The sequence below is a fragment of the Phyllostomus hastatus genome, unplaced genomic scaffold, assembly GCF_019186645.2.
Source record: "Phyllostomus hastatus isolate PE091 unplaced genomic scaffold, TTU_PhHast_1.1 phas_contig_40, whole genome shotgun sequence".
In the NCBI taxonomy this organism is placed as follows: Eukaryota; Metazoa; Chordata; class Mammalia; order Chiroptera; family Phyllostomidae; genus Phyllostomus; species Phyllostomus hastatus.
The window spans coordinates 29,614,880-29,636,047 of record NW_025333872.1 but is presented as its reverse complement, the minus strand read 5'-3'; the positions used below and the strand labels follow the sequence as shown (position 1 = coordinate 29,636,047).

Here is a 21,168-nt window from a genome sequence, read left to right as displayed (position 1 = left end):
GAGATAGCATGAGCTTTATATGTGAATTATAATTTTACCAGATTACACAAGAACTCTAGCCTTTCCTACATTAACTGAATTAAAACTGTTTGACCTGACTGCTTTTACACAGTGGTTCAGAAAGGCCTCTCTGTGGTGACTTATTAGCTAAAATTTAAAGGATAAGAATGAACTAGTCATGCAAAGAGCATTCCAGGTTATCAGACAGCATGCACGAGGGCTCTCAGGCAAGAAATATATAAGGGTTCAAAGAAATGAAAACACTATAGGTGGCTAAAACATAATGAATATAAGAAATATGGCATAAGAGCCTAGAGAAATAGGCAAGAGCCAGATAACATCAGGTCTCACAAACTACAGGAAAGAATAAGGATTTTTTTTTTCAAAAATAGAATGGGGAGACATCAGAGGTTTCTAATCCAGAGAAAGACATAAACCAGTTTATATTTTAAGATGATTCTTGCAGCTGGGTAGAGATTGACATGAGAAATATGATATTAAATTCAAGAGGAGCTTAACCTATTGGATACAGGCTAAACTTGAACTAGTAGTCAACAGTTCTACTTCATTTCAACTGGCCTATGCCCTGGCACATAGTACCTGGCATGGAGTAGATATTCAGTAACCATTGGACTTATTTTTCCAGCTCTTATTTCCTATTCCTTCCTTTACCTAAATGAAGTTCTCAAACCTACTCTCTGCTTTCCTGCTTTCATTCCTTTACTCAGCCTGTTACAGCACCCTCTGTATCTTCTTACCTATCTTTTCAAAGTCCATTGCTGCTTCTTACATCTATTCCTGACCTCTGAAAGTCAGAGGAAATCTGTCTCATATTTGAAAATTCATATTGCTCTGTGACATTTAACACTTTCTAAAATGTGGTAGTAAGACCAAAACTTGAGCCAAGAAACAATATCTGATTATTTTAGCTCTACCATACAAACTAAGATGTCTTGTGTTTGGTGGTTAAAATGAATTTTATTATTTATTTATCTGAAATAATTGCTCCTAATATATTGGGGGCAAATTATTCTAAGCCCTGGCTAGTGTAGCTCAGTGGATTGAGCACGGGCTGTGAACCAAATTGTCACAAGTTCAATTCCCAGTCAGGGAGCATGCCTAGGTTGCAGGCCATGACCCCTAGCAACTGCACATTGATGTTTCTCTCTCTCTCTCTCTCCCTCCCATCCCTCTCTAAAAATAAATAAATAAAATCTTTAAAAAAAAATAAAATAAAAAAATAAAAGCTTTATTCTTATTTCATCAAGCATTCTACTCTAGGTCATGTTTATCAGCCTTAGAAACCATCTTTGAACCCCAGATACCTAATTTCTAACACATGTGGCATTTATTAGGTCTTATATTGATTGATGCCTTCTAATTCATCAATAACTACGTAGCTGTTAATGGAACTACATATTAGCATATACATTTTACATGTTGTAGGTTTTCTAGTAAATGATTCCTTAAGAAAATAGGTTGTTTGTATTTTACATGTGACTAATTCAGCCCTTGTAGGATCTGAATCATTCCTTCTCTTCTCCATTATTTGTTACCCATCTTCTTTAAACTGTAACTTGTCCCTCTATTCATCTCTCTGAAGAGTTTACAAAGTCTTTGTTGTTGTTCCAGGAGCACAGCTTGGGACAGTAATTTCTCTTCCTCTTTCTGGAATAATTTGCTTCTATATGAATTGGACTTATGTCTTCTACTTTTTTGGTAAGTTGATTGAAAATTTTAACCTTAATTATAGTGTAACAAATCCAGAGCATAGGTAAACATGACTTGCCTCCTCACACAACCACATCAGAACTACAACTAAATTATAGAACAACCATCACTCAGAACTGTGAGAAATCAAGTTGAATGGAAGTTCCACAACTACAGAATTAAATAAACCACATCCATCCAGATTGGTAGGAGGTTTGGAGATGTGGAACAGACTGGTCCCACATCCATGTGTGGTGGATAAATATTTGGGAGGGATATCCCAGAAGCGAGGAGTCCCAGCCCCACACCAGGCCCTCCAGCCCAGGGTTCCAGTGCCAGGAAGATAAGTCTCCATAACTTCCGGCTGTGAAAACCAGCAGGGATTGAGTTGGTGGAAGAAACTTCTGTAGTCCCAAGCAGTTCCTCATAAAGAACCCATACACAAACTTACTATGAACAGACTCACCCCACAGACTCACCCGCTCTGAGCTCCAGCACTGGGGTAGCAGCTCGAAAGTCACAAGTGGCATACAAGGAGGAGCTGAAATGTGTGACATCAAGGCAAGAGGTGGGGAACAGCCTTCTCCCAGACAGAAAGGCAGGCAGAGGCCATTGTCCCTTTTCTGCACCTTCCCCCCCACAGAGCCACAGAACCAGCAGGATAGTGTAAACAGCCTCTGAGACAACTTCAGGCATTTCAACATTCACATCATAGGAATACCAGAAGGTGAATAGAAAGAGCAAGAAATTGGAAATCTATTTGAAAAAATAATGAAAGAAAACTTCCCTAATTTATTGAAGGAAATACACATACAAGTCCAGGAAGCACAGACAGTCCCAAACAAGATGGATGCAAAGACACCCACTCCAGACACATCATAATTAAAATGCCAAAGTTTAAAGACAGAGAATCTCAAAGGCAGCAAAAGAATAGCAGTTAATTACCTACAGGGGAGTTCCCATAAGATTGTCAGCTGATTTCCCAAAAGAAACTTTGCAGGCTAGAAGGGATTGGCAACAAATATTCAAAGTCATGTAAAGCAGGGACCTACAGCCAAGATTGCCCTACTCAGCAAAGCTATCATTTAGAATCAAAGGGCAGATAAAGAGCTTCCCAGACAAGAAAAAACCAAAGGAGCTCATCATCACCAAACCATTATTCAATGAAATGTTAAGGGACTTATTTGAGAAAAAGAAGAGCAAAACTATGAACAATAATGGTAAAAATACATTTCTATCAACAGTTGAATCTAAAAAATAAACTAAGCAAAAAAGAACAGGGACAGAATCATGGACACAGAGAGGTTTTCGGTGGTTGCCAAATAGGAGATGGGTGTAGGAGAATGGGTAAAGAGGTGAGGGGATTAAAAAGTACAAACAGGTAGCTACAGAATAGCCATGAGGATGTATAATACAGTATAGGAAATGGAGTAGCCAAAGAACTTATGCACATGACCCATGGACATGAACAATGGTGTGGGGAAGGTCTGAGTGCGTGGGGGGTGCTGGGTAGACAGAGGAAAAGGGGAAAAACTGGGACAACTGTGATAGCATAATCAATAAAATAAAAATCCAAAGTGTAATAGTAGTCCCATAATTGGTTAAAAATAAATATTCTAACTCATGGAAGTAATCATCTCCTAAATCACAAAGCTCTAAAACACTACTAACTTGTGTTTTAAGTTAATATGGTTAAAATGATCTAGCTAAGTTTTGACTGGATATTACTTTTGGAATATCTCGAAAGAAACTGCTGTTGAATCCAGGACTTAAATACTATACTTTCTAACAGAAATTACTATGTTGGACATTATAGATAGGTATATTTTGAAAAATTCCTTCTCAAGCAAAGTAAGATGCTTTCACTTGGTAGTTCTAATCTTGTCCAGGGCCTTTTATTTCTCAATCTCATTAGCATGATATACACATTTTTAATAAATTAGGTTACCACACAAACATTTTATGCAGGAAGTCTATCTGCAGTCAAAGCAAAAAAAATCAATAAACAATAACATGCCTGTGGAAATAAGAGGTTATGTAAATTTATATTTTAAAAGATTTGTCAGCATGCTCTTTCTCTCTCTTGAGCATGCCCACATCTTTCCCCACTCCCTACTTTCCCCAGGGCCTGCTCTGTCTCTCTGGAGTACACCGTGCCTTTCCCCTCTCCCTGTTTCCTCCCCACTGGCACAGTCTCTCTGCCTTTGTGTTTCCTAAGCTCCAAGGGCTCCTCTTTGGCCTCTGTAACTCGATTTCTGAGCCCACAAAACACAGCCAGCTCATTTCTTCCATGGCTCACCTCTTCTACCTCTGACTTTCTAAATAAACTTTTGCAAATAAATAAATAAAAGATTTCTCTGGTATACTCTGATAGGCAGAGTCATATGGTTAAAAGTTGTTGTCTTCAAAATTTATAGGAAATAATCCAGATAGCAACTATCCCATTAAAAAATTATAAGAGGAACTTGAAACAAAAACTAAACTGAAACCAAATTTACATTGAGTTTATAATGACATGACTTTTTCAAGACATTTAAAAGTTGCTGTTGGTGCATTCTAACTTTTCTTAACTATTATTTGTCTGTTGTAAGGTATAGTTGGAATCATTTGGTTTGTTTTATGGATCTGGTTAGTTAGTGATACACCAGAAACTCACAGGACAATCTCCCACCAAGAAAAGGAATACATTCGTTCATCATTAAAAAATCAGGTAAGGACTTCAGCATATTTTAAAAATAATTTTAAAAGCTCTTTTTCTTCAGAATTAAGATACCAATTTTTTTTCTTTGACTGTGCCACTATCTGACCTGGAAGCCTAAGATACCATTTTTAATAGATATTTTTATTGTGCATTGCTCACTAGGCAAAGTGGGGCAGGCAAATGAAATAAATGTACAAAATACTGGTTTGTTTTGTCTGAGAAATTCCAATTCTCTCTAGATTAAATTTATGAAAAAATACTTTTTAATTTTAAACCTTCGAGAGCAGTGATTTTCAACATTTTTCATCATGGCACATATAAACTAATTACTAAAATTCTGAAACACACCATAAAATATATTTTTTGCCAATCTGACAGAAAAAAAATGGTAATATGATTCATTCGCACCAGACAGCTATTGTGTTGGCTGTTGTCATTTTTTTTTATTTGACAATCTAAGGGAAAAGAAGTCAGTGCCCTGACTAAATAGTCAGGTATTACATGCTTTAAAAATTCCTGCAGCACACCTCTGTGCTGCAGCTCACCAGTTTAAATTTGCTGTTCTAGCGTGATTATCAAGTGAATCTTAAGTATATCTTTTCTTCTTAATTAGTAGAAAATAAAATGTGTTACTTATTAAAGGAAATATAAATGTGTTACTTATAGCTTTATTCTAAATGTTAGTTGTTAGAAGACTAATTGGTATGTTTTTATCTGTATTTTAAATGACTGTGATTTAATGAGGACAGCCCACTTATTATCATATATAATAATATAATATATACCTATTTGCCCTCTTTAGAAAAAATTTTATGTTTTATTAAACACAAAAGCAAGTCAGAAATAAAAGTCTGCCATAATTTCATATAGTAAGTACTCAAGCTATGGAAGAAAATATTTGCCTTTTGGGAAAATAAAAGAATAATATGAAAACATTAGGAAAATTTAAAGTATATATAGTCTATAAAATATTTCATTTAAAATTTTTATTGCCCATTATGTTATTATTATTGATATTTTCAATTTTTACATATAGTATAGCCAGGCAGTATTTAAACATTCACTCATTTACATTTCTTTTAAGTTTTTAAATTTTGCTACAAATGCCTCCACAAACTGCTTAGCTTTAGCAAATATGGCATCTCTTGGGCTTTGCTAAAGGTTGGCAAAAACTTAGAAGAAATCAGCAATGTAATAAGGAAAGTTGCTTTGAGAGCTTGATGTCCTTTGTGATTTGAATCAAATGACTTACCCACTTTTTTCCTTTAAGGAACAGATAAAAAGAATTTAATGCCTTATAAACAAGTCTTGCCACATAAAACTTGATATGTTCTGTCACATTTTCTCAGCATTAATGGCCATTGGCTAATTTGTTCCGATACTTTATTTACTTTTATTATTACTTTTATTATTATTACTTTTATTATTACTTTCACAATACTTTTATTATTATGTTTATGGGCTTAGGAAACTTTTTAATTTTAGATTTTTTGTTAAAGCTTTCTCCACCTGATGTGTTTCTAAATCTGTCCATTATCCAAATCTAAGTTAATTTGTTCTTTCATATGCTCAGAAAGTAGAATATTCAGAAGCAAGAGGAGTTAGGAGGATTAAATCTTGGATCCACAATATCTGCTGTACTTTATTCATTCTTTAAACATTTTTTGAGAACTTACTACATCCTAGGTTCTTCTTCAGGTACTGAGAATTTAAAAATTAATGACAGAAAGACAATGAACAAGACATGGTTCTTGTGAGATCTGTGATTTCCAAAAAGAGACAGGCATTAAGGAACAGAATTTCAATACTGTATAGGCTGCGTGATGCAGTGCCATAAGACAGCACTACTGTTGTGGTGCTGTTGGACAGCAGCAGCAATTCTATATTTGTCTTAATTTTTTTAATTTTACTTATTTATTTTCTGAGAGAGGGGGAGTGAGGGTGAAAGAGAGGGAGAGAAACATCGATGTGAGAGAGAAACATGGATCGTTTGCTTCTTGTATACACCCCAACTGGGCACTGAACCTGCAGTCCAGGCATGTGCCCTGAGGTGGAATCAAACTGGCAACATTTTGCTTTGCTGGATGATACCCAACTAAACCATACTGGTCAGGGCTATCTTCATTTTTATCTAAAAGTTGGGGGCTAAATCTGTTAGTCAGGAAAGGAGATGTTTGCTCCTTTTTGTGGTTTAGAGCATTCATGTTTTTGTCTGTGCTCAGACATGATTATAGAGTGATCTTGTTTTTGTCTCATTCCATCATGTTTGCAGAGTGGCTTTGTTCAAGTTCAATGGTCAAACACCCTGACCTAGTTGATAGAAGCTGGCCAGTTCAGGTGACAACAACCTGGGGTTGCTTTTTTCTCTCTCACTAATAAAAGTATATCCAATCAGTCTCAAAAGGGAAGTTGAAAACCAGACAAATTGGGGGATTGAGATGAGCAGGCACTCCATACCAAGGATATGGTGGGAGCAAAGGCACAAGAGACAGAGGGTGATATCTGCCAGGAAGCGCAGCAGTTGGCAAAAAGCAAAGAGCTGCAAGAGATATAGAGGGTAGGCAAAAGTCAGATTGTGGCGGGTCCCCTGTCTCACTGAAGAGCTTAGACTTTATCCTGTAGGCACTGGGATGCCATGAATTGTTTGTGAGCTTGGTGACAGAATGAGGTTTGCATTCTAGAGAGCTTACATGGACAGCTGTGTGGAAAATACCTGCACGAGACAGGCAGGGGTTCTGGTTAGAATGCTTTCTCACTTATCAAGCTAAGAAAAAGTCAGTCACTAATATTGTAGGCAGAAATGAGATTTCATTCTTACAATGAGTAGATCTTACATTTATGCCAATGTATATCATTCCGATTCTGATTTAGAAATTGTTACAAAAAGAACAATAAAATCTTTGGGGCACTCGGCAGGTAAACTCAGGCCAGCTTATAACTAGTGTACTCTTAAAGCACACTAGTGATTGTTTTAAGATCATCAACTTTTACTCAGTTTCAAAGATCTCTTTTTAATTAAGTGTGAAAAAACATTATCACTTCACTGAGGCTTTCTTTGTTAGAGATCTGGTATTGTTTTTTTCTTTTATTTACCTGATTCCTGAGAACAACATGTATTATAACTGTTTTGCTTCAGAAAAAGCATACAATTTGGCAACATTATGAAGCAAATGCGGTCCTTGGTTTGAATATTTAGTTATAAATTAAGAACATCTATTTCATGCAACTTTTTCAAAATCAACTTGTTACTTGCTTATGAAAGGAAAACATTTTTCTGTGAATTTGCACTTAAAGATACTCAAGTATTTCTTAAATTACCTTACCCTTCCTATATTCTGAAAATTAACACATTTGACAACAAATAATTTTTGGTAGTTTGTCCTTTTTTGTTTCAGCTTGTATGGAAAAAGCTGGTCTATTATTACAAATTTAATGATACATTCTCTATACAAGATTCAAGACCTCACTGATGTTCTTTCAGAAATTCATAACAATTCACATATCTAAAGAAAATTGCCTTTCAAAATGTTGGCTGGGAAGATGATCTGAGCAATTTAAAAATTTCTTTCATTTATCACCAGTGGTATTTTAGAAACAATAGCAAGAGAATAATTTTAGATCCAGAATATCAGAAAAAGCTGTTTTGTACGTCTGTTAAAGTCTTACCTTAAACTACGTCATCCATTATGGTAGGCATTAGCCCATGTGGCTATTAAATTTTAATTTAAACTAACTTAATTAAAAGTTCTGTTCCTCTGTTGCACTAGCCAGATTTTAAGGGTTTAATAGCCACATACGGCTATTGGTTACCACATTGAGAAATGCAGATATTAGACATTTCCATTGTTGTAGAAAGTTCTATTAGACATCACTGCCTTAAAACCTTGAAGGATTTTTTTAGTGTCTGCTGAATACTTGGATAGTTTCTCCTAATAACATTTAAAAATTCATCTTTAACTTGAATGTTTTTATAAATGAAGATTTTTCTTCCCTGAACATAACTTATAATGTGGAAATATAATACCATAAATTGATCTCACAGTTCTTATTGGGGGAAAAGAAAACCTTTCTATATATTTTATTGATTATGCTATTATAGTTGTCCCAATTTTTTCTCCCTTTTATCCTCACTCTGCTCTGCAGCCCCCACCCTCCAGCATTCCCCCTCCCCCACGCCCAGTTCATGTCCATGGGTTCTACATGTAAGTTCTTTGGCTTCTCTATTTCCTATACTATTCTTAACCTCTCCCTATTTTATGCCTACCAGTTATGCTTCTTAATCCCTGTGCTTCCCCCTGGATTCTCCCCTTCCCCCTTCCTCTCCCCACTGATGACCCTCTAGGTGATCTCCATTTCCGTGATTCTGTTCCTCTTCTAGTTGTTTGCTTAGTTTTTGCTTTTGTTTTTTAGGTTCAGTTGTTGATAGTTATGAGTTTATTGTCATTTTATTGTTCATAGTTTTTGATCTTCTATTTCTTAGATAAGTCCCTTTAACATTTCATATAATAAGGGCTTGGTGATGATGAACTCCTTTAACTTGACCTTATCTGGGAAGCACTTTATCTGCCCTTCCATTCTAAATGACAGCTTTGCTAGATAAAGTAATCTTTGATGTAGGTCCTTGCCTTTCTTGACTTCCAATACTTCTTTCCAGCCCCTTGTTTCTTGTAACGTTTCTTTTGAAAAATCAGCTGATAGTCTTGTGGGAGCTCCTTTGTAGGTAACTGTATCCTTTTCTCTTGCTGCTTTTAAGATTTCCTCGTTATCTTTAATCTTGGGTAATGTAATTATGTTGTGCCTTGGTGTGTGCTTCCTTGGGTCCAACTTCTTTGGGACTCTCTGAGGTTCCTGGACTTCCTGGACGTCTATTTCGTTTGCCAGATTAGGGAAGTTTTTCTTCATTAATTTTTCAAGTAACTTTTCCATTTCTTGCTCTTCCTCTTCTCCTTCTGGCAGCCCTATGATTTGGATGTTAAAGCACTTAAAGTTGTCCCAGAGGTCCCTAAGACTCTCCTCATTTCTTTGAATTCTTGTTTCTTCATTCCATTCTGGTTGGGTTTATTTTTTCCTTTTGACCCAAATCATTGATTTGAGTCCTGGTTTCCTTCCTGTCACTGTTGGTTCCCCGAATATTTTGCCTTATTTCACTTTGGGTATCTTTCATTTGTTCTTTCATTTTGTGACCAAGCTCAATCAGTTCTGTGAGCATTTTGATTGCCAGGGTTTTGAACTCTCCATCAGATAGGTTGGCTGTCTCTACATCACTTAGCTCTCTTTCTGGAGTTGTACTCTGTTCATTCATTTGGGCCATATTTCTTTGTCTTGGTGCACCTGTTAAGTTGTTAGGGGATGGGGCCTTAGGTATTCACCTGGGCAGGCCAACCCTCTTTGTAGCACTGCCTGTGGGGGAGGAGCCAGAGAGGGAAAAATGTGCCCATTTGCTTCGCTCTAGCCGCACTTTCCAACGAATTCTCCTGTGAGACTAGGAGGTTCTCCCACCTTCTCGACCCCCACAGTATTTTACAGCTAGAGGTTTTGAGTCTTTAATTTCCCTGTCAGCCAGCCACTCCTCACCCATGCAGTCCACCACCTTGTCAAGGGCCCTCTCTGCCCATCCAACTGCCCATCTCCACCCTCCTACTCATCTGGATGAATGTTTCTTAAAACTCCTGGGTTGTCGGAGTTCCATGCAGTTTGATATTCTGGCAATTCTGGTTATTTATTTTTGTTAAACTGGTTGTTATCCTTTTGGTTGTGCAAGGAAGTGAAGCATTTCTGCCTACACATCCATCTTGGCTGGAACTCAAAACTGTTGTTTTCTACCCAATTTACAAATGAACTCTAAGCTGTAACATGTGCATATCATATTCTTTCCAAACCTCACATAATTACCATTTCCTTTTTGTGAGGAGACCTTTAAGATCTGCTCTCTTAGCAACTTTGAAGTATACAATATAGTATTACTAACTTTAGTCACCGTGCTATATGTTAGGTTCCCAAAACTTACTCATCCTGTGACTGGACATTTGCACCTGTTGACTGACATTTCCCCCACCCCTCATTCCCTGGCAACTACCATTCCACTCTCTGTTTCTATGAGTTCCTCCCTTTTTTTTTATTCCACATGTTATATCATACAGTATTTGTCATTCTCTGTCTGATTTGTTTCATTTAGCACAGTGCCCTCAAGGTCCATTCATGTTGCAAATGGCAGGATTTCTTTTGATATTTCAATGGCTGATTGTCTAAGTCAGTATTCTCCAAGGGCTCCCAGACCTGTCCAAGAGGCACTGGGGCTGGTTCACAGCTACCTCCAGGGTTCACAGCTAGGACCAAGGTCTGTATGTCTTTTACCCGAAGCACAGATGTGTAAGACTCCTCCCAGGTCCCTTGGCATGTGGTGCTTGACCCCACAGCTCCCACAAAGAGACTTTTGTCTGTGGATGGATGCCAGCTGAGCCTAGGACATCTTATTTGGCTATCTTGCTGATTGATATCACTCTCCACTTACAGCTGGTCTTGGTTGGGTGATTCTCTAAAAACATCAGATTATCAAAACTTCAGTTGATATGTATAGGCTGTGAAAATATGCCAGCATGGCTAAATTTCCTTCATTTGTACAAACAAGATTATACCTAAATACTGGTGAAATGCTACAAAAGCTATTATCAGCATATTCTTATAAAACAGCACTGTCAACACGTGCAAGTACATACAGCAGGAATCTTAAAATTATTACATATTCCACACTAAAGTTTCTATTTCCAGGAGGAGGATACAGTATTCAGAATATATTTAGTTTTCAGAGATCGGATACATTTAAACTTGTACCTTTCAACACAGAAGTGTAATTCAGTTCCTTTGTCAGTTTCAAATCCATATTAAAAGAGCTATGTTCCAAATTCCTTTAAACTCTAAAATCTTTAGACTGGTCTTGTCCTTCCTTTTATCTCTGAGCTTTTCAAACAATGGGGGTGCATGGAGAGGTTGCAGGCTTCTTCAATCTCTATAGTAGCAGGTCCCAAATTTTGCTACACATTGAAAATCCATGGGAATCTTTAATCCATACTGCCACGTACCTCATACCCACTCCCAACCTGGTTTAGTTGGTCTGGGATGTGATCTTGGCCTCAGGGTTTTTTAAGTTCCCTGTGCAGCAAAGTTTGGGAACCACTACTTTATAGAACTACCAGTGAAGCCTTTTGGAATATATGCCTTGGCCCTACACTCAGAGGTTTTGTTTTTGTTTTTGATTCAATAGACCTGGGGTTGAGTACAGCCAACTATAATTCCGAGTATCAAAGATGATTCTGAAGCATAGCTGGAATTAAGAACCACTGCTATACAAGAATAAGTGTTCTCTCTCCTTCTCTCCCCCTATATATCCTACATCTTTGATACATAGTGGAGAAGATAAGAACATAACTGCCAAGTCAAATAGGAAAAAGGTACTTTTTCCACCAGAGGGTTAATACCGCTTCTACCTGTTTTTGAAATAACAGTGAACCCTGGAAGCAGAAACATAAATTGATCTAACTTTTGAGAAAGAAACCACAGAGCCTTAGTATATAGGAAATGCAGTTATCTAACACTCCAGACCAGTGGTCTCCAGGCTTTCTTTCTTTTTCTTTTTTTCTTTTCTTTTTTAAGTTATTGGGGTGATCCAGGCTTTCTTGATCATTCATCAGTGAAACATTGGGGGCAGCTAACAATTTGAGTATATGCATTTTTTTTCCTTTTTTAATCCTCACCCAAGGATATGTTCATTGATTTGATAGCGAAAGGAAGGGAGAAGAGAGAAACATCGATATGAGGGAGATATCAGTTTTGTTGACTGGGAATCGAACCTGCAACTTTTGGTTTATAGGATGATGCTTCAACCAACTGAGCCACCTGGCCAGGGCATTGAGTATATATATTTTTTCACAGGTTATCTACATGTACTACTGTACTTATATACATTATAAAATATATAAAAATAGACTCTTTAAAGGGTGAATAAGAAATAAATAGATAAATACATAAATTAAAAATTTTAATGGGAGACACCTTTTTATCACTTAAAAATCAGTAATAATAATGTTCTTTAATGGGAGCAGTGTGTTTGAATATGTTATATTTGATGAGCCAGCCATTATTTTGTTTGGTGAGACAGCTGACAAAGAACTCATATGAGGAAGTGTCAGCTCTGTTATTCTCTTATTGTTCACTTGTGCTTACATTATTAGAATTCCTTTCTACTGACTCTTTGTAAGAGTTTTTTGAAGACACTGTTGATTTTGTGAGATTTGTTTTAAGTAACACTTGCTAATAAAATCCATAAATCCACCATAAAAGGTGAGTATAAATTGTAATACACTGTAATGCACTGAGGGCAAACAAACAAGTGAGGATGCCATTAACCCCTTTGGATTGGGGCAGTCACACAACACGTGATTATATGTGTCAGTCAGTTTTAACCAAGAGCTGCAAGGCAAATAAAAGCTTTGTTTGTTTTTGTTTGTTTGTTTGTTTGTTTTTAAGGAATTGCAAATTCCTTAAAACAGATTTGAATAGAAACTCAACTCTGTCCCAAGGGGGAAAAGAGGACAGAACTTATAAAGACAGAAAAAGAGGGGCTTCCAAAGGGGTAACGTGAGTTGCTTTGAAAGAGCTGGGATTGGTGCTGGCAAGCAGACTTCCACTATGCTGTACAGGATTAATTGCTTATATCTATTGCTAGGTGAAAATTTTGTTTTTTAAAAGAGAGTGCAGTGATGCAGAGCCATTTCCAGGGGCTGTATCAAGATGAGCCGTTGGGTTTAGCCATTGTTTCATGTGGAGGGGGTGTGTTAACTAACTGAGCTTCCTGGAGGCCTCCCAGCTCTGTTTGAGATTGCTCTCCTGACAGTATCAAATCCGTTTTGCTGTTTTTCTTTTACATCTGACATACTCCAGGACCAGTCTATTTATTAAATATTAATAGAATTTAATTTCTTTTTTTAGAATAAAAGTGAGTATAGATAAAAGTTCTAATATGTCTCCCCACACCCTGCTGGATCATCTTGCATACCCTTGGGGTACTTCCACCCTACTTTGAAGACTATTACTCCAAATAGCTCCATAAAAATAGTTCTATTGCACAGTTCTTATAAATCATTGTAATTTAATACAGACTGTAAAATGAGATATGAGTTCTAATAGGACTTGCAGTCTTTCATTTGCCCTTATGCCAACCTCTGAATTTGATTGTGAAACTGTTCTCTAATTTATAGATGGAGGAATTAATACTGCAGGTGACTTCTGACATTCATAAGGAGTGCTTGTGGTTGACATTATTGCTCTAATTACATTTCTGTTTTTCTTCTAATCTGAAAATGGACTCTTACTCTTTAATATTTTAAAAGAATTCATTTAAAAATATGGAATTTACTAATCAAGGCTGATAATGTGTTCTAAATGGAATTTTGGCTGAGAAGGTACGTATCTAAAGATAGCAAAACAAAGCTATAGCTTGCCCTAAATGTGCCTTTTTTTTTTTCAGCTTTCTTCACAGAAGTCAGTTCCATGGATTCCCATGCTAAAATCCCTGCCACTTTGGGCTATTGTTGTTGCACACTTTTCTTATAACTGGAGTTTTTATACTTTGTTGACATTATTGCCTACTTACATGAAGGAGATCCTGAGGTTCAATGTTCAAGCGGTAAGAAAATATACTCATATGTTTCTTATATAGAGTACAGATTTTAAACTACACACAGAATTTGTTTTCATCTATGTGAAATTCAGTTATTTTGTATCTTCCGTTTTACTCTAATATACTAAATTTTAGAGACTTCTCTTTTTGCTTCACAGTTCTTTCTTTTCTCAGTGTGTGTTAACACTTGACTCAAGGCATCTTTTGGTTGGTACCCCTTTAACCATAAAGTCCTACTAATCCCTAGTAACATGCCAGGACCTATCAGATGACAACTTCAAGTGGCACCAATATTCACTTCTACAAGGGATGGTGGTGGGGCTTTTCAGGCAGCTGAAGAGGAGTTGGGAGGTGCGAAGTCCTTGTGCAGAGGTTACTTTGCAGCATCATTTAGGCATTGGAAGAGCTATAGTTAGAAAGTTACATAAGAAAGACCTTTGAACTCATCAAATTGAGGGAGTTCCTATTATCTCTATTTACATTGATGAATTTTGTCTTTAAAGAGATTGAAGAAAAGCCTAAGGAGAATAAGGCACAGTTTATAAGGAAAACTGGTGGTATCTTCTGGAGGGCCAGCCCCTTGTAATACAGGCTTCCCCTGCTAAGTGATTGGTTTAGGAACCCATCTGTATGAGTGTACCACCTGGCATTGTGGTGAGAGGCTGTGTACAGGTTCAGTGAATTTTTTTTGAAGACTCAGCATGTTTTGTGGTGGTTGATTTATGAGCACACCTGTCTCACTGAGTGTTTAGCAGTTTTGACCAAAAACAGCATGAGCCCCGTGTCCCCACCTTTCACCCAATCTTACCCCGAGCAACCTTTTTTATTTTCCTTGATGAAAAAAGTCCTCAAAGGGAAACATTTTGCTGATATGGAAGAGGTGAAACAAAAAGCAGCAGAAGCACTAAAAGGCTTCAAAATCAGAGTTCAAAAACTGTTCTGAGCAGTGGAAAAAACATCTTGAAAGTGCATTGTATCAAATGGAGAGTACTTTGAAGGTGACTGAAGTTTAAACGTGCCCTAAGAATAAATACACAATTTTTATAAATAAATTCCAGGGTTTTGGGCGGTCTCCTCTCATAAATTAAAACCATAACCATATACCACTTCATACCTGTTTAAATATTTTTTAAAAAACAGAAAATAATAAGTGTTATTGTTAAGGATGTACAATCATACATTACTGGTGAGAATGTAAAATGATATAGCAATTGTATAAGGGTTTGTCATGTCCTCAGAAAATTAAACATAAAGTTACCATGTGACCCAACAATTCCATTCCTAGGTCTATGCCCAAAAGAACTGAAAACAGATGTCCACATAAATACGTGTACATAGATGTTCATAGCAGCATTACTCAGAATGACCAAAAAGTGGAAACAACCCAAATGTCCATCAGCTAGTGAATAGATAAACAAAAGGTGGTATATTCATGCAATGGAATATTACTCAGCCACAAAGTGAAAGATAGCCCTTGATAGGGCCCAGGGCAGACTACCCCAAGATATCCCACACTGGCATATTGATTATTTCAAACTAAAATCATTTAAGAAGCAGCAGGGAGTGAGAGGAGCTCTCTAGCCCTCCTGCTAATCTAAATTTAGAAAGAAAGAATAAAATTCTCGTCATGTTGTTTTCCATTGGACCCTGCGGATAGAGATTCTGGGAGGCTGACAAGGTAAGAAAAAGTTTACCTGTTTGCCAGCTCATTGTCAGGTTTCTCAAGGATCTCTTAGCTGCTGCAGTCCAAGGAAAAGGCAGTTTTTCCCAGCAGTGAGGGTTCCTGACTGGCTCACCAAAATTATCAGGGATAGGAGACAATTTCCCCCACCTTCTACACTTCTGCAGTTCTTTTGGCTGGACTAATAATAAAATAATAAAATTGACACTATGTTAACAGGAGAAAAACCAATTTAATACATGCACATGAGGAGCCACAATATGATGCTCATGTCATAAAATGAGACTCAAAGAATTGATGGAACCAGGCACCTTTTTATATTTTTTAGACAAAGAAATAATAAATTTGTGAGATATTGACAAGTCAAAGAAAGCACTCATTAGGAAGGCATCTAAGCAAGGTTTGGGCTTAGGTAGTAAATTGGTAAAGACTTTACAAGATTTGCTTATGCAAGCTTTTAAACTCTAGACTTTTTAACCCTTGGGATATGGGTGTCTCTTAGAAACAGAGAGGATACCCATCACATGGAGATTTATCTCCTCAGAGGAGTCAGAGAGCTCTTCCCACTCCTGCTTCTCAAGTTATTTTAGTCTAAATCATCGCCATACCATTGTGGGGTATCTGGGGGTGGCCAGCCCTGGGCCCTGACACCCTGGGAGTCAAGAAGCAGCCTGGGTGGTCAATGTGAAGATAGCAAGGCTGACTGCACAGCTTGGTTATGTGGAGTTAACCAGCTTTAAACATGGTTAAAGTATATCTCCAGTCACCTCTCTCTCAAAGCACACTGAAAACATTGGCCTCATGAACCAAACCTTGAACTTCATTCAGGCGGCTGAGCCATGAAGATCTCCTCTGCCTACTTTTAAAAAACAAGATCAGTTATACCAAAATATATCCACAAATGACATTGACAAAAGTAAACTAAAACAAGGCTTTGGCAAGAGCATGGGATGGATTTGTCATGAGCAACCTTTTTCCCCTAAGTTACCTGTTAATAGAACTTGACCACAATCTACTACAGTGATGAGTTGCATGTAAATCTAAAGATTATTCCCCTGATGTTTCTGAGATTTTCCTGGGAGAACTGTGGGAAGAATGAAATATCAATAGCTGGCCAGAAATTACTGCTGTGTACTTAGTTGTCTTTATCTATTTTTTATGGATTTTAAAAGTTCCATAATGAGAAACTTTAAAACAAGAATTTTTTATCTTGCATTTTCATATTAAAAAGCACTTTTCTCTCTCAAAATTAAAAGAAACATGAATAAAGTTTGACAATAATTCTCTAGTTGTGATAGAAGGGTTTTTTAAGATTTTATTTATTTATTTTTAGAGAGAGGGGAAGGGAGGGAGAAAGAAAAAGAAACATAAATATGTGGTTGCTCCTCATGCACCCACTACTGGGGATCTGGCCTACAACCCAGGCATGTGCCCTGACTGGGAATCGAACGGGCAGCCCTTTGGTTAACAGGCCTGCGCTCAATCCAATGAGCTACACCAGCTGGGAGAAGCCTTTTTTATATTATCAAGGTAATACTGATTAATAACATTATTATATAAGTTTCAGGTATACCAACATTATGATTTGATATCTGTATACGCTACAGAATGCTCACCACCAAAAGTCTAGTTTCCATCTGTCACCATGTATTTGACCCCCTAGAAGCCTCTTTTCAACCTGGATTTTTTCCTTAAAAATCAGTATATCACACTTATGAAATGGCTTCTGCTTAAAATAAAGCTTGCTTTGAGAAGCTTTGTATTTAAAATTATAATCTCTTGTTAATTAAAATTTCTAAAGCTCTTGATCTTTTGCTATAAGCTTGTTTTTTCTTATGAGTTTGGTTTCATCCTTTATTCTCACTTTTCTTTTTTCCTTGTTTTTTCCAATTCTACTGTTCAAGTGAATGCAAGGCATTCTATCCTTGCACAGAAAGCTTAATAACTGTAGAAGATGTCCATGGAATGAATAAATGTTGAAGATTTTAGTAGTTTCAGGTTGTTGGGAGAGTTTTTAACATCAGAGCTGTAAAAAACAATTGGTGCTTTAAGTAGAAAAATTCAGTAACTCTGAAAAACTTTCACCCTTATCCCACCAGGGAACAAGACCTAGATTTGAAAATTAACTTCTCTGTTTGTGATAGTCTTTTCACCTGTTAGCATTCTGCCATGAGTGATGATAGATGTGATCCCACTATGCACAAGTCTAAATGGAATAAAATTTAAAGAGGAAATTACATGGCATAATGCCAGAAAGAAATAAAAATTTTCAGTTACAGAACAACTGGAAGCATACAACATCTGAATACAGAGAACCACAAACTATAATGAAAGAAATTAAATATTTTCTTAAGGACACAAATTTAAAATATTAAAATTTTTTGGTCTGCACCATGGTGTTTAAATGGAATTATTGCAAGATTTAATATTGCTTATAAAATATCTTTCTGCATTTTTTGAGTTTGCAAACACTAAGGAGGGTACCCATCTCTCTTAGACTATAAAAACATTTGTTTTTATCAGAATTAGGCCATTTAATCTTGGCACCTCAGGTTTGTGCTAAGGAAACATGAATAGAAGAAAAATTTCTCTCTTTTTTTGAGTGTGTGCTCTTTATTTTATAGATTGTGATTTTTTTTAAAAAAAGTTTCAAATCATTTCCTACCAAAAAAAATAATAACACATTTATTTCCATAATCAATTCAGTTTTCTATCTCCTGGTGGTTTCATTTTGTTCAGGTGGTAACTTAAAAATTAGAGTGTCTCAGCCCTGGCTGGCGTAGCTCAGTGGATTGAGCACGGGCTGGGAACCAAAGTGTCCCAGGTTCAATTCCCAGCCAGGGTACATTCCTGGGTTGCAGGCCATAACCACCAGCAACCGCACATTGATGTCTCTCTCTCTCTCTCTCTCTCTCTCTCCCCTCCCTTTCCCTCCCTAAAAATAAATAAATAAAATTTTTTAAAAATTTTTGAATTAAAAAAAATTTAAAAAAAAAATTAGAGTGTCTCTCAGTCACCTCACTGCCTTTTGTCTACCACTCAAAGCATGTGCTAGTGTACCAGTCACTTGACCTAGATGGTGTTCACTTAAAAGTAATTCATTAAGAGCCCTGGCTGGGTAGCTTAGTTGGTAGAGCATCACCCTGATGTGCCAAAGTTGTGGGTTTGATCCCTGGTCAGGGCACATACAAGAAGCAACCAATGAATACATAAATAAGTGGAACAACAAATCAATGTTCCTCTTTCTCTTCCCCTTCCATTCTCTAAAGTCAATTTTAAAAAGAATAATTCATTAAGATATATGTTTATTTGTTTTCATATGTTTTTTATAATAAAAAATATTTTTTAAAAAATAAGTAAAAAATTGAAGACAGAAACTGTTCAGCGGGGAAAATCCATAGGCTAATAGGGATACTTGTCTTCTCTCACCGAAGCTACAGCCCAAGTCCCCAAATAACATTCAAGAGTGCCTTGAGCAGACTTAACGGTGGTGAGCTCTAGTTCCCTCTGAGACATGATCTTATGGACTGCACTGAGCTGAATCCCAAAATCCTTCTGTAAACCAAATTTATTAACTATAACTATATAAAATTAACAGTATAGTGCTATGGATTTCTTTTGTTTTCAAGTGGTGGTGGAGGTGTGTGTGTGTGTATTTTGGTTTTTCCTGCCACCATAATTCACCCTGTATCTTCTTATTCCTCCCAGAATGGGTTTTTATCAGCAGTGCCTTATTTCGGCTGTTGGCTATGTATGATCCTGTCTGGTCAAGCTGCTGACCATTTAAGAGCAAAATGGAATTTTTCAACTATATGTGTTCGAAGAGTTTTCAGCCTTATAGGTAAGTGAAGTGAATCAGATTTTCTTTTGGCTCACAGTTATTTACTGTGTTTACAGTGTAAGGCAGAGTATAAATGATAATATTCATCATTTATTTTGTTCACATATTAAAGCAGCATGTTTAATGCATGTAGTGTATTAGCTTACAGAATTATCCTATTTGGGATTATTATGTAAACATCTCTGGATACCTACTACTGAAATTTGCTGTCCTGTTCCACTGCTTACTTACTTCGACTCAAGAAATTATTCCACACCTTCAAATGAAGTAAGTTCCTTTAGAATAGATTTTTAAAAAGGCCTTTCTCCTTTTTGGCTTTCTGTGGACCTGATCTGTTCAGTACGGTAGCTACCAGCCATATGTTGCTATTTAAATTCAATTGAAATTTAAAAATTAGCTTCTCATTGCATTATATACAAATACAACAATCCTATCATCACAGAGTGTTTCTGGTTCGCACTGCTGTAGACACAGAGAAAATGGCAGCCCATAAGTCCCTTCCTATGTTATATTTTATGCTTAACTGCCTGTAATAAGCTATGCATATTGCTTTCAGTTGTCAAAACGTAGATAGAGTGTTTTTCGAACTTTATCCAACAGTTTATAATTTAGTTTATTTTCTTTGAATTTTAAATCACACTGTATCAACTATTGCCTCTCTCTGGGACCATATTTTTCAATTATTCTCTTTTTGTTCTTTTCTCTAACATTGTAGATAAAACTATAGCTGAGTCTTGGTCACATGTAGATTTAATGGACTGCAAAATGAGATTTTCCTTTTACTTTTATATTAGTTTCCTTAATTACATGCCTATATGTTTTCCACAAGTTTTTTCATGAAACTATGTAATTTAAATTTGGAGTCTTCTAGGTAATACAATGTTTCTCCAGTAGGTGGCAGTAATACCAAACATCAGATTTATGGTATATTAATGTAGAGCAAGCAAATATTAATGCTAGGGCTTTTTCTTTTTATAACCTTTTAACTTCAGGAATGATTGGACCTGCAGTATTTCTGGTTGCCGCTGGATTTATAGGTTGTGATTATTCTTTGGCTGTTGCATTCCTAACCATATCAACAACACTAGGAGGCTTTTGCTCTTCTGGATTTAGCATCAACCACCTGGATATTGCTCCTTCGTGAGTACAAATATAAAGATTGGCTATGATTAACATTAAATTATTTTTAATTGTGGGAAAATATACATAACATGATATTTACCATTTTAAGGGTACAGTTCTGTGATATTAGGTGCATACACATAGTTGTGCAGCCACCACCACAATCCATCTCCTAAACTCTACCTTCCCAAACTGAAACACCCTACCCATTAAACTAACTTCCCATCTCCCTCCCCCACAGTCTCTGGCAACCACCTTTCTACTTTCTTCTCTATGGATTTGACTACTCTAGAAATGACTAAATTCTTAAATAAGATTTCAGTTACACAATAATTAGAGCATGAAGATTTTTTTAAATTTAAATCTCTATCATCACCTGTGTACACAGTGTTTCCATAAAAACAGTACAAAAAATACTTTATAACTGCTTCTAATGG

At 36.5% G+C, this 21,168-nt stretch overlaps 1 protein-coding gene across 4 annotated transcripts in view; it reads left to right on the top strand.

Moving 5' to 3' along the window:
- SLC17A5 (solute carrier family 17 member 5) overlaps window positions 1–21,168 on the top strand; it is a 64,844-nt gene that overhangs the window by 25,712 nt on the left and 17,964 nt on the right. For all 4 annotated transcript variants that reach the window (XM_045843837.1, XM_045843840.1, XM_045843836.1 and 1 more), the window contains 5 exons: window positions 1,633–1,719; window positions 4,302–4,420; window positions 13,935–14,093; window positions 19,477–19,609; window positions 20,602–20,749. In XM_045843837.1, the coding sequence (XP_045699793.1) occupies window positions 1,633–1,719; window positions 4,302–4,420; window positions 13,935–14,093; window positions 19,477–19,609; window positions 20,602–20,749 (646 nt within the window). The remainder of the gene's footprint in view (window positions 1–1,632; window positions 1,720–4,301; window positions 4,421–13,934; window positions 14,094–19,476; window positions 19,610–20,601; window positions 20,750–21,168) is intronic.